Source organism: Aythya ferina, assembly GCF_964211825.1.
Source record: "Aythya ferina genome assembly, chromosome: 4".
NCBI lineage: Eukaryota > Metazoa > Chordata > Aves > Anseriformes > Anatidae > Aythya > Aythya ferina.
Genome location: NC_140300.1, coordinates 43887027 through 43901165, shown reverse-complemented (window position 1 = coordinate 43901165; position 14139 = coordinate 43887027). Strand labels below are relative to the sequence as shown.

At 38.9% G+C, this 14139-nt stretch overlaps 1 protein-coding gene across 4 annotated transcripts in view; it reads right to left on the bottom strand.

Moving 5' to 3' along the window:
- The window catches only part of DCLK2 (doublecortin like kinase 2), an 88961-nt gene that overhangs the window by 43088 nt on the left and 31734 nt on the right, over positions 1-14139 (bottom strand). For all 4 annotated transcript variants that reach the window (XR_014692260.1, XM_084516783.1, XM_084516784.1 and 1 more), the window contains exon 3: positions 1558-1660. Coding sequence is in view for 3 of the 4 variants with exons in the window: in XM_084516783.1 (XP_084372909.1) it covers positions 1558-1660 (103 nt within the window). In the remaining variant the exon portion in view is untranslated. The remainder of the gene's footprint in view (positions 1-1557; positions 1661-14139) is intronic.

Below are 14139 nucleotides of genomic sequence, written 5' to 3'. Positions count from 1 at the left end.
TGTCATTAAATAAAGGACAACCTAAATGGGAAAGGAATAAATAGTCATACATGTATTGACATTTTGATGAAATTTGAATCCCTACAGTTAGCATCTATTGCAAATCTCTCCCCATCAAATCATATAAATTTCCCTTTTGATTTTGCCTTTGTTATTCATCACACTGATGGCAATGCAACGACAGTGATACAAAGTCGCCATCAGGAGGAGTATGTAGAGCTGTATCCCCTGCCAGCCAAGTCATGATCCACTCTGTACTTAAACTGCTTTTATCCATTATGACCTCCAGACATATAACAAGAAGCAAGGACCGCTGAAGGTGAAGAGAAAAACTGAGAAAGAAATCCTACATAACTGGGTTCTCAGTAAGAAAATGAGCTCAGTTAGTCTGTCTATGGTGCAATGGGAAGAGTAAACTTACAGTCTTAGGATCACAAAGGAAATTATCATTTTGCTCAAACTGGAATTAGTGTGAGCTAATACTACCATGTTCTCCTATGTCTGCACAACAATAAAAACGTATCTTAGCTAGTTTAAAATGGTTAAAACATACCCTTTATTTGAATCAACATAATCAAGTAGTTTTGGAAGAATAGCATGCTGCTGCTAACACTAGAATGTGAGCCAGCTGAAATCTTTTATCCATCCTAGTGTATGGGCCACTGGTTAGGTATGTACCTATGCCTCTTGATATAACAGCAGACTTTTTATGAAATTATGGTGTTTATAAAAATTAGAAGAAACAGCAAAAGTTCACAACCCAAATCTATCCTCAAATAATCTGATGATTCTTGCCAGGGCAATTTTTATTACCATTGAGATTCATTTTTCATTAAAGGAAAACAGTGTGATTTTACAGAAAATACAGACCTACAAAGAAAATGAGGAAAAATAAACAAATAAAAACATAAAAACAACAACAACAAAAAAGTGTGTATGATTTGATATTCCAAGACAATTCTAAAACTCCCTGGTAGGGAACTTTTTCTTGAACTTTCATTATAGATTTTCTCTGTATGGAAAAGTAACTTAAACAAGTTAAATTCATGATCTGTCAATGGAACACAGTGTGGACATGTCCTGGTTGGCCTCACCTCCTTCTCCACACATAACCCCCTCCTATCTCACAGTATAAACAGGCTCAACATGGAATATGAATTGTCTAGCAGGACAACCTGAGATCTGAAATTAGCAGTTATATAATGTGATTTTTTCAAACATCCCCTGATGACAGCAATATGGAGACCATCTTGTAGCCCACAGAAGTCAAAAGTAAACGTTTGTAACTGGTTTTAGGAACATTTAGAGACATAACTGAACCTTTGGAAATTCAATGCTGTTTTCCATTGAACTTTAGGGACAGGGTTTGTTAAACATTATTAGTGCACTTTAACAGATATACAGAATTGAGACGGTGGTTTGGGAAAATGCTTTCATCAATAAGAAAATATATTCCAATGAGTATTTTTCTATAGTGCACAGCTTGAGGGGGGGAAAAAAGGAAATCTCAATGAACTTGACTATTTCAGTAGGTTCAGGATGTGATCCAAAGCTTACCGCTGTGATCCAAGACGAAGTCATCCTGAGCGTATCGATATTTTTCAGGTCCACATGCAATGAAGACATCGTCATCTCCAAAGAAGTCCTGCAAGCATGTCACCTTGATGGCAAAATATACAAAGTAAAATAAACAAATGCAGTATTTTCGAATGCTAAGTCTTCAGTTAGTCAACAACACTTAATTAGTTTGTGTTTTTACAGCAATACCATAACTTTATTTTATAATGACAAACGTTCTAGTCCCTAAGTACATCAGCTATCCTCCATGGATAAGAAGAAGTACAGGAAACCTCACACTCAAGAATGTCAAGTATGACTGCCCCTTACCTCCAAGACCACCTTCTCTTACATTTAATACCTGTATTTTAGCCTATATGTGCATGCTGACGGCTTTGATGAAAATAGCTAGGAACCCTACTGACGCATTCTGGTATTCTTACATCAATTGCTTGTGGGAAAATCTGTTTTTTTTTTTTTTTTTTTTTTTATTTTCTTTTTTTTTTTTTACTACCGATGGCATTTAATATTCGTATTTTGGTGTCCTGTTAAAGACAACAAACAAAACCAGCAACACATCTACTTTGCCCTGTCATTATTGAAGAAAAAAGGAAATACAAAGTTCCTTCCATGCCCTTTGCAGCTCATTCTGTTCTTTATTGTTGCAATAATGAAGTTACAATACATCTGGAGATGGATGGGAATGTCACAATGACAAATGCTTTAGACATTCTTTAAAGAAACAAAACCAAAGACTTTGAATAATACCACCCCTCAAAAGCCAAAAAGCCAGTTTGTGGAGAAGTGTCTGCTTTAAAACATATTAAGCCAAAAATGCCACAAAACAAATACCAAACTCCTCTTACCTACCCCTAAGAAAATAAGTGATCGCAGGTAGCAAGATATTTTTAAAATATAAGCTGATTAACGTTTTCCTGTGTGCTCTACATGCCCCCCATCTCCCTTCCCTATTATTTTTTACATTCCTATTTAACACTGCATACTCTGAACGAAATTTGGGAATAAAAGATTTGTAGAAGCTATGGAAGTTAGAACCATTTGGTAAAAGCATTTAATTAACGAGCTAAAACAAATCACTCCTTCTAGGCAAATGGGCCTTTTTTTTTTTTTTCCTTTTTTCCCTTTCCAGATACCTGTCAACACCATTTGCATATTTTACCCAGGGTGCTAACAGCGAGCGCTGGCAGATCCTGAGGAAGGGAAGGGTTTGCTGCTGCCTGCAGCAGGCAGCAGCCCGGAATACCAATGACCCTCCATCGCTGCAGGAAAGCAGGGACCTGGCGCTTGCAAGCCATGCAGTTGTCATGGCAGCTCTCCCTGGAAGAACAGCAGGTGCCCTTGCAGCACAAGGAGCCGCACGGCTCAGCCACTTGCAGCATTGACCACAGGTTTCACTGCATTAGGAAGCCAAAGGGCTCCAGCCATCAATGAAATCCTTTTATTTTTATCTTACTGTCACGACAACAACCCACTCACATTTCCCAGAGATGTTTTAAGCTGTAGTTGAAACTGCTGATGGTGGTTTAACCAAAGAGGCAGTACCGATGGGATTCAAAAGGCTGTATAAATGTAAGAGTTTTGCTAACATGACATTTATTCCCCTCTGCCTAATAACTCACTCTGCTAATAAGGAAAGTCTACATTCCCAGAGATTTTTTTTTTATTTATTTTTTTTTCCCAAGAGCATCACCACTGAAGTAAGAGCTTGCTTTAGATACAAAGGCCAAATATCTTTCCCACCTACAAAGTGTAGGAGGGCAGAGAATTCAACAACCAGCTCAAAACCATCCTTATAAGAAAAGCTGTGGAAAACCTTTTAGAATAGTTACCCCAATCGCGCTGCTGTAAAAGGAGGGAAACGCTCCATGAAGCCCAAGCTCACATCTAAAGCCCCCAAACTGGGTGCCATTTTCATAAAGTCCGAGCACTGATCGCTGCCCTGCCTGTGCCCCCTGTGCCCTTGCAGTGCTCATTCAAGCAGGTTACAGCTGAATGTTGTCCTTTGGCAGTGCCTAAAGTGAATCCTTCTGTTCTGATTTAAAGCGCTGCGACTTCCACCTGTCCATCACAGGCCAAGGCTTCAGCTGACTGTAAAGGGTCTTAAGCTGTACTTATAACTGGACCCGGATAAATGCACCTGTGAGAAACATTTACATAGTTGCTCACTATACGCCAACAGTGAATACTGGAAGTCCTCCTTCTCCTTACAGTCTAGACTAGTTAACATGTAAAATGTACAAAAAAAGTATTGAAAAAGTTCAATCAACAAGGAACAAAGATCTGCTCAAATTTACCAAGCTTTCCCCCCCCAAAAAAAAAACAAATTACAAGGTAAGAATAGTGTTTCTAAAACCATGTTCACAGAAATTGTTCACTTTCCTAAAAGCATAATCTAATGGCTATTTTTCTAGGCCTTCATAATAAAGTCATTGAATCAGTTCCCAAGATGCAAGCAGATGCTAAAATGGTCTTTATTTCCCACAGAGTTCAAACTAATGTATATGCTGCAGTTAATGATAACAGTGCTCACTTAGCATGCAAAAATAGTACTGAGGTGTCCTGGTTTCAGTTAGCACAGAATTAATTTTCTTCCTAGTAGCTGGTGGAATGCTGTGTTTTGGCTTAGAATGAGAAGAGTGCTGATAACACCCCGATGCTTTAATTGTTGCAGAGCAGTGCTTATACTAAGCCAAGGACATCTCAGCCTTTGCTCTGTCCTGCCAACGGGTAGGCTGGGGGGGTGCAGTAAGAGCTGGGAGGGGACAGACCCAGGACAGGTGACCCAAACTAGCCAAAGGGGTATTCCATACCATCTGACGTCATGCTAAACAATATATAGGGGTGGCTAGCCGGGGGGAGGGGGCCGGACTGCTCGGGGTTAAGCTGGGCATCGGTCAGCGGGTGGTGAGCAATTGCATTGTGCATCACTTGTTTGTACATATTATTAGTAGTAGTACTATTATCATCATTGTATTATTATTATTATTATTATTATTATTTTCCTGTCTTATTAAACTGTCTTCATCTCAACTCACGAGCTTCACTTTCCGTTTCTCTCCCCCGTCCCAGAGAGGGAGGGGGGAGGGTGAGCGAACGGCTGCGTGGTGTTTAGCTGCCAGCCGGGTTAAACCACGACAGTCTTTTTGGCGCCCAACGTGGGGCACGAAAGGTTGAGATAACGGCAGATCTGACCAGAGTGTGTTAAACTAAAATTGGTATAAGTATTAGACCTGCTTAATAGTCACTTGTCATAATGCTGATTGCTTTAATCTCAACTGTGCTGCGCCTGTTTTCCAAATTGAGTATTATAGCACGTTATTTTCCGTATGTGCTCTCTGTCATGTTGTTTATCCTCTCCGGGCCCTGGTTTCAGACCATTATGGTACTGTGTGTTGTATCAGTGGCTTATGAGATGATGAAATATCTGGCCATGACTCTAACCTGGTATTTGTACTCAGTAACATCTTCGATTCTATACTTTGGAAACTGTATTTTGGAAACTATTAGCAATTGTATCTGTTGCCTTTTTTCATTAGGGAGTCAATCTGTGGAGGGGAAAGGGGAAGATAATTTTTCTTACTTGATCACTCTCCCTTTCTCCTTCACCACCCCTGTACCCTCCTTGATCACTCTCCCTTCCTCCTTCACCACCCTCTTATCCTCCGAGTTTATTACAATAGCTCTCCAAGATATTGAATATCCTTGGGATACTCAGACCAGCATAGTCCTGTTGTTCTGCCTCCTGAATGCACTTCAGGTTCTGCTTAAAGTTAAACAACTACTTATGAAGCTCATCCGGAGATCTGCCCGGAGGCAGTATAGTTGTGGGTGGCAGGGAGTATGGGTGGATATGGGCAGGCATCTAGAGCAGTTGGCACCCCCAGTGTGTTGGAAATTCACCCCTGAACAATGGCAAGCGCCACGTACTTACAATGGTGGAAGCAACCACCGGATGGCTGGAAACATATCCTGTGCCTCATGCTACCGCCCGGAACACCATCCTGGGCCTTGAAAAGCAAGTCCTATGGCGACATGGCACCCCAGAAAGAATAGAATCAGACAATGGGACTCACTTCCGAAACAACCTTATAGACACTTGGGCCAAAGAACATGGTATTGAATGGGTGTATCACATCCCCTATCATGCACCAGCCTCCGGGAAAGTTGAACGATACAATGGCCTGTTAAAGACTACCTTGAAAGCAATGGGCGCTGGGACGTTCAAAAACTGGGATACGCATTTGGCAAAGGCCACCTGGTTAGTCAATACTAGGGGATCTACCAACCGAGCTGGACCTGCCCAATCAAACCTGTTACGTACTGTAGATGGGGATAAAGTTCCTGTAGTGCATGTAAAAAATATGCTGGGTAAAACAGTCTGGGCTACTCCTGCCTCAGGAAAAGGCAAACCTATTCGTGGAATTGTTTTCGCTCAGGGACCTGGATATACTTGGTGGGTGATGCAAAAGAACGGAGAGGTCCGGTGTGTACCTCAAGGAGATTTAATACTGGGTGAGAATAGCCCATGAACTGAATTGCACCATGTTAAATAGTATATTATACTGTATGTTATCACTACCATGATTACTATAGGTGACTAATTAGAATGTATGGAAAAGAGTGTAACCTGAGCATGACATAAATGGTATGGAATAAGGGGTGGATAGATGTCCTGGTTTCAGTTAGCACAGAATTAATTTTCTTCCTAGTAGCTGGTGGAATGCTGTGTTTTGGCTTAGAATGAGAAGAGTGCTGATAACACCCCGATGCTTTAATTGTTGCAGAGCAGTGCTTATACTAAGCCAAGGACATCTCAGCCTTTGCTCTGTCCTGCCAACGGGTAGGCTGGGGGGGTGCAGTAAGAGCTGGGAGGGGACAGACCCAGGACAGGTGACCCAAACTAGCCAAAGGGGTATTCCATACCATCTGACGTCATGCTAAACAATATATAGGGGTGGCTAGCCGGGGGGAGGGGGCCGGACTGCTCGGGGTTAAGCTGGGCATCGGTCAGCGGGTGGTGAGCAATTGCATTGTGCATCACTTGTTTGTACATATTATTAGTAGTAGTACTATTATCATCATTGTATTATTATTATTATTATTATTATTATTTTCCTGTCTTATTAAACTGTCTTCATCTCAACTCACGAGCTTCACTTTCCGTTTCTCTCCCCCGTCCCAGAGAGGGAGGGGGGAGGGTGAGCGAACGGCTGCGTGGTGTTTAGCTGCCAGCCGGGTTAAACCACGACATGAGGGAAAGCTGAACTGAATAGTCTGCATGAGATTTTGCATGCTGCAGGTCCACTGTGGTCTCACTTGCAAATAACACAATTCTGCTCAGAAGAATATCTATATTTTGATCAAATATCAATATCTATATTTTGATCATATAGCAATTATTCATAGCTTCGAGCAGGATTCATCAGTTTAGAAATTTAAAAACAACTGAATTTTGAACATTACTTTTTTTTTTTTTTTTAACTTTCATTAACAGTAGAACTTTCATATATGAGAAATATTTCAGTAATCTAGTGAACAAAATTTGATTTATTGAACTAGTACATGATAAATACAGCTTTTCTCTCCACAAAGTGCCTGTCTGCTGTGCCTTACCCATTCTTTGTTTTGTTGCACATACGCATACCATAACAAAAACAGTAAAATAAGGAGTCATTCATTCTAGTAACAACTCTCTTGCTAGTCCTGATGCTGTGGGCTTTTGTGCATGATGTTTAAATTTGAAGAGCTGTAGACACCTTGACAAGGTCAAGCACCAGAACAATATCTAATTTTCAATACTATTGAGGGCTTTTTTAGAATTACATTCCTTATGTCATTTTGGAGATTTAGATCTGGCCAATTCCTAGGTTTAAGCACAAAAGCTCTACATGAATACTCAGAATGCTTGTTTTCCAGCAGTGGCCTGGCAGTAACACTCAATCAGAACATCTCTCCTCTCCTGTCTGTGGCTTAAATTACCACAGATAATGGTCTTGAATAAGAAGATGATGAATGTGATTTGCTCGTCTACAAAAATTTTAAAAGAAGGCATATACAGAGGTACATGAAGAAGCTTTGTAGAATTAATTACAGTTGACACTAGAAAGTCTTACACCAGTTTCATATTTCTTTGAATTCTTTTTTTTTTCCCAACAGAAAAATGAAAAATGTTTTTCTCAAAACACTTCAGGAATGCTTTAAAAGGAAAATTAGCTAATTAACTCTGAATTAATTAATTCTAATTCTAAGTAATGTGTTTTAAATGTGTTAAGCCCTATTTATTTCTAAAGACAACACCCTTTCTTAGACAAACATTGCCTATGTTCTGCTCCGTAACTCCATTACTTTCCCTTTATTTTGAATACAAAGTGACCCATTGGTGCTCCTCTGACAGCCCAGCCTGCTGTCAGGTTGTCTTGTTGCACAGCTTTTGTTCAAACACATCTATTTGAAAAATAAATTTCCTCATCCTCTGCTGTCCGCTGGTGCAGTGTTTCAATGCGTATACAACCATCACATTTACCTTTTAAATTGGTTTATATTTCTGACAAATATTTATAGCCAACCTAAGAAGTTTCCTCTTTACATAGAAGTATTTCAGTCAGATCAAGCTACAGGACTACATTATATAAAACTGTGACCTTTACAGAAGTCTCTTTCCCATTATTACCACCACCTCGGCCTAAAAATGTACTTTGCACCAACCCCTACTCCTACCCCTGAAAGTAACAAGCAGAAGATGCATCCCTTACAGAAGACACAAGAAAAATGATCCATCATTTATAGACAGAATTCAACAGGGATTTTATAATTAACCTTTATGACAAACTTACAATTAGAAGAGTTGAACAACGCTCTCGCCCACAAGGTATTTGTCCTCCCATCCTCCATAGGAAAAAAGCACTACAAGATTTTGAGAGGCTGATACTAAAGGATCTTATAAACTCATTAAAAAATACTAAAGAATTCAGCTCTTCTCAAATCTTTAACATGAAAGGGAGCCCTGTAACCAACTATAAATAATTTTTTTTTCCTTTTTTTTTTTTTTTTTCCCCTTGGATATTTCATAAAGAAACGGCATATATTTCACATGGCCTCTGTGAGTCAGAGGAAGGGCACATAACAGGCAGGAAGTGACAACTGGCAACTGGAGCGCCTCTTGAGCCACAGACTATGACAATGTCATTGCTACTTTATTCACATTAACCAACAGTGGAACAGTTCACAAAGGAAAGATACCTTTAAATATCCAGTTATCCCAAACACAGCTGTGCAGAATTGAAAGAAATTTACACAGAGAAGTGAGCAGTATGGTGTTCTTTAAAATCTTATTTGAGGACTTAACTAGTTTGAAGTTTTAGTTCAAAACAAAATTCAAGTATTTAACACATGCATTTATGATGTAACTTTAAAGCAGACTATCAGGTGACAAATTAAAACAAACAAAAAAAGCACACAGCAGATCCATATATCAAGACCCTTCAGCCAGGAGCCCACTGAATAAATTATATTTATTCCAGCTGTACAACTATGTTTCATTCTAAATGTAGAATGACAAGCTGTAAAGACAAACACTTTGGCTCAATTTAGTATGGCTGATTCAATTTAAGTAACAGCAACAGGACTGGATGGTTTAAGTCTTAAGAGCCGCACCCTGTGCCTAGGGAAAGCTGCTCTGGATGACAAAATCCCCACGTTAGATGAAAACTGAACTAAGACATCCAACCGGAAAAGATATAAAAGATTGTTTGTATTTTTTTAAAACAATGAAAAAAAATTATACCTACTGACTTCAAGAAATTAGGATAAGGTGTAAATATTTGAAAAAGGAAGTGCATAACATACGAGGCAAAAGGAAAACTAAGAGGAGCGGCATGCACAGCAACAGCTGGATCTGTGCATGTTTGCAGCTCAGCAGTAGTGACAGGCATTAGGGGCTGAAACTCTCAAAGATATGCAGTATGATCTTTTCCCAAAAAAAAATGCTAAAAAAAAAAAACACAAAAAACAACCAAACCACCAATAATTCACTGAATGTCAGCATGACAAAACCAGATCCAACCTCCCTGCTCATACCTTCTGTCTGACAGGTCTCTGCTTTTCCCTTGGGCAATGCTACTCCTCTTTGACGGGGGCAGATTACAACTATGCTATACTGACAGTGTTGCTCTTTGCCCCTCGCATCAACTTTTATTTCTGAGTAAGTAAAAGTAAAAGATTTGTCTATTTTGCCTGACAGGTCATTTTTGTGATCATCATTTTTGTTTCCCTTTTCAAATAAAGATAGCATTGCCACTTCCTTGTCACTGCAACATGAACAGTCTCATTAAAATTCTTGCAGTGTTTTTGGATCTGTCCCACTATAACTGTCAGGCTGACAGTTCAAGGGTTTATATGTGTCCTAAAGTACAAAATACAAGCAAAGAAGTCCTGCAGAAATAGGTCAGTTGTCCACGTTCTATTTCAGTTCAATCACCAGCAGGGGCAGACTTAACTTTCAAAAGCAAGAATTTCCTCCGGGCAGCCTCAGGAACTCAAAGAGGAAGGTGAAAAGGGCATTGCCACTCTTTTCTACTGAGCACTGTGATTTTAACACGGATTTTCTTAGCTTGGAATTTCCCCTGGGTCCCTATACTTCCACAGAACAGCTAGACCAAGGGAAAGGGGATGGATGCATTTAACCGTTATTAACTACTTACTGAAACCATAAATGTCCTTGAAGACTGAGCTAAGACTAAAACAAAAGATGTTCAGGACTAGCTTAAGGCAGCTATTTTCCCCCTTATACTGAGTCACGTTTCCTGACATGTCTTCAGTACATAGTAAGAGAACAACCAAATCAGTAGCCAGGATATATCCAGGAAGAAGATACACAGAGAAAAGTCATAAACCAATGAACCTTTGTTTTCCCTAATAATAATAATGATAATAATAAAAGTACTGTAACTGCCAGTATTCTTTTTATTCTTTTTTTTTTTTAATTAACACTTGGCAGAAATGACAGAGTCAAAGGCAGCAATAGTAAGTGATTTAGAAGCAGGTAAAAAAAAATAAAAATAAACTGAGCAAGAGCCAGGCAGGTATGGAAGCCCACATGAGAACATGAGAACAGCAACAAAACCACTGCTAGATCAGACAGACAGCAAGCCTGGAATATAAGACTGAGTAATAAGATTCCAGCTGGTACAGGAAAGAAGCACTTGCCACCTCTGAGGTTTAACTTGAACAGCAAAAACCTCTTCTGTTCCTCACCAGCTTATGTGCTCAGTGACAGCTCTAGTGCAGAATCGTGCTGGGATTCCCCACATTAAACAAAATTACAGAATACTAAAAGATGGATACACAAACTATTAGCCTCTGATGCAGCACTTGGAAGAGTCCTACTTGGAAGTAGGACTGGGCACCTTTGCCTGAAACAGCCACAGGGTAGAGGCTGGGGAGTCCTAAGGTTTGGGGACATACAGCCATGAGCTTGATAGACACTAGACACCTTTCCTACTGACTGTAGCTATGAGTACTATGCAATGCATGCCAGTGACTACCACAGCAGGCAATCTCTTCAAGGTCATTAGCAGACCAGGACCAAAAAAAATCTCATTTGTTTTTTATAAATAGTTGGGACTAGGCCAAATACATCCATTTCTGAAGCTCAAGTGCAGATTTATTTTTTTTTTTTGTCTGTGACTAAAACGTGAAACACAGTTAAAGATCATGTCATGCAGAAAGAATGCAAAACTAACACATGCTACAAAATGTCAAAAATCACTACCTGGTCTTCTGCTATAACCCTGTGCATCTTGGTGAGTATTTTGAGACTAGCAAATTAACTTCATATTTTAAAGACTGTGATTTTCCTTTACAATAACCTCCTATATTTCTGGACAAAATAAACCTTTTTAAAATGATACATACATATATTTTAGCAATTTTTCAGATGCTTTAACACCATCCTTACAATCTCAATATATCCATTTTTGAAAACATCTCAGTGTGTTTTTTTTCTACAGCTGGATCAAGCAGTGTCCCCTGCTTTCTGGTCTCAGTCCAGCAAAGCCCCTTTCTAAGCCAAGCTTCAAGCTTGTGAGCAGTTCTGCTGCAGTGAGTGAATTATTCGCATTCACAAAACTAAGCACAGCAGGAACTTGTGAAAGGCCTGAGGGCCTCCTCAGCTCTGCTGGACACTGCAGCAGAATTATATATTACATCTGATTTCTAGGTTAGGACTTCCATAAAGCACTGTCTGATTATCTTTGCCTTCAAGTCCATTAAATTCAATAAACAGTGATGGAAGAATTACACTTTCTGAATATATACAAAAAAAATGAAAATGTTGAATTTTCCTTGGATAAAGACAGCTTGTTATCCTATTCAGAAAAAGAGGGGGAAAAAAAAATGAAACAAAGACCATAATAAGAATAATGCTTCTAGGCCAGCTTCCTAACTGATTATTTAATCAATGGCTGTGACACATTATTACAGCCATCATCAGAAAATGAACCTCCTTTCACTGATACCCTGTAATGAGGAACAACAGTGAAAACGAAGGAGACAAAACCCTTCTGTCCCACAGGGAATCTGAAGAGTAAGAAAGAAAACAAATGTTAAGTCTTTGCCTGCTGCCTTGTAAACGGAAAAAGTCTGGCAGCAAGCCCAGGAAACGCCTAATACAGTATGACAATGCAGAAAGACTGCATAAACAGACTGGTCAGGTCACCACAACTCATACAGCTATGTGGAACAGATGACAGAATACAGCGCATACCACGTCTTAGTTTTATTTTAATTTTAAACAGATTTTTGCATATATTTTTTGATATCCCTAGAGTTTAATTCAGAAAACGAACACACATGGAAATAGGAGACTGCATTTGGGTGCATTTCAACAGACAGATCATCCTCACTGTACTGGAAATGCCTGTCAGAAAACTAAGCTCTAGAAATATGCACAAGTTTAAGTGTATTCCTACACGTAGCTGTATCCCAAAGCCTTCCAATACTGTAGGACTTTCTGGCAAGGGCCATTTGCTGGTCTTCCAAAGGACAGACCTGACTTCTTTCTGCAACACAGTATTTCAAAGATTGCACTGATTATGTGCAGCTATTTCGATATGGGAACAATTACAGTTGAGAAATCTAAAATTCTGTAAATTTTGAATAACTTGAATCACACCTTGAATCACAATACAAATCACATCATCATTCTCTGTAACAAAAAATAGCCCAGAACAACCCTTCCCTCAGTATTATCCTGTACTTGAACATCTCGGAGTAATATAAAATATAATATACTGAGTAGCTCAATATATTATACAACAGTGAAGTTTAACATCGCACTTCGCAATTTAAAGTTACACTTAGAAACAATAGCATTATTGAACAAGGAAATAAGTGGAAATTGGAAACAGAGAATTAACAAATGCAGCTCATGACCATAATCCAGCCTGTGTGAGGAAAAAAACATAGCATCTTCAGTTACAAGACAAGAATTATATCCTTGCCCATAGATGCATTAGTCACGGCAGCACAAGTAAGTCAGCATAACAGACTCTTTCCTTTAGTGGCATAACTGGGAAGACTAATACAGAACCAAAAATAGCCCCTGACTTCACACAGCTAACCTTCCATCTTAGCCCTGAGTAGCTAGTCTAAAAATAAAAGCTACTTGTATCAAGAAAGAACTTAAAAAGAAAAAGCATACTTATAAGGACAGACAGCTGGCTCATCCAGTTCAGTAAAATATTATGGATTCTGTGACACAACTGCTGTTAAATATAAGCTGTATCATTTTCCTCAGTACAACCTCTTTTGCATTATACAAGTCAGTGCCCTTAGCTAGAATCACCTTACTTGACAAATACAGCATTCACATACTACAGAGAACTCAGAAGAATGAAATCATAAGGCCAAATACTCCATCTACTTTCATTTCTTTGATTCTTTAGATCAGAAGACCTGCTGAGGCATGCTGCTATGATCTGCTACAATCCAAGGCCTCTACTGTTTGTGAACAGACACTGTTTCCTGGAGAGGTTACAAAATTTGATCTAAAAGATCAAATTAAATAACTCTTTAAGTTTCAATATTTTCAAATATTGAATATCAAATGCAAGACTCGCTGCAATTCAATATTGTTATGTGGAAATATAAAAAAACTATTGTTTTCTAAGTTCCTGTCTCAAGGTTTCAATCTGGTTCTCATTCAAAGCTGTTTCTCACAGCACTGCAATAGGAGGGGAAAACGTTTAGGTATTCTAGAAATTCACGTCTCTCTTTCAATTCTGTGATATATATATATATATATATATATTCTGTCCCATTTATATCACTTCACGTAACCAGAAGTCTTGCTAAAATCCATTGAGCTGCTTACAGAGTACAATAGTGGGTTTTGCATGCATTTTAAGCTTGGGTCAAGTGCCTCCATATATTAACATTTTTAAACATTAAGTTACTTCATTTAATCAGCTTTATACCTATTTTAATATAACAACCATGCTTCCAACTAAGCTTGTGGTTCCATTAGCTTTCAGGTTTTGTAATGCTAATTGCTTGCCATTACAT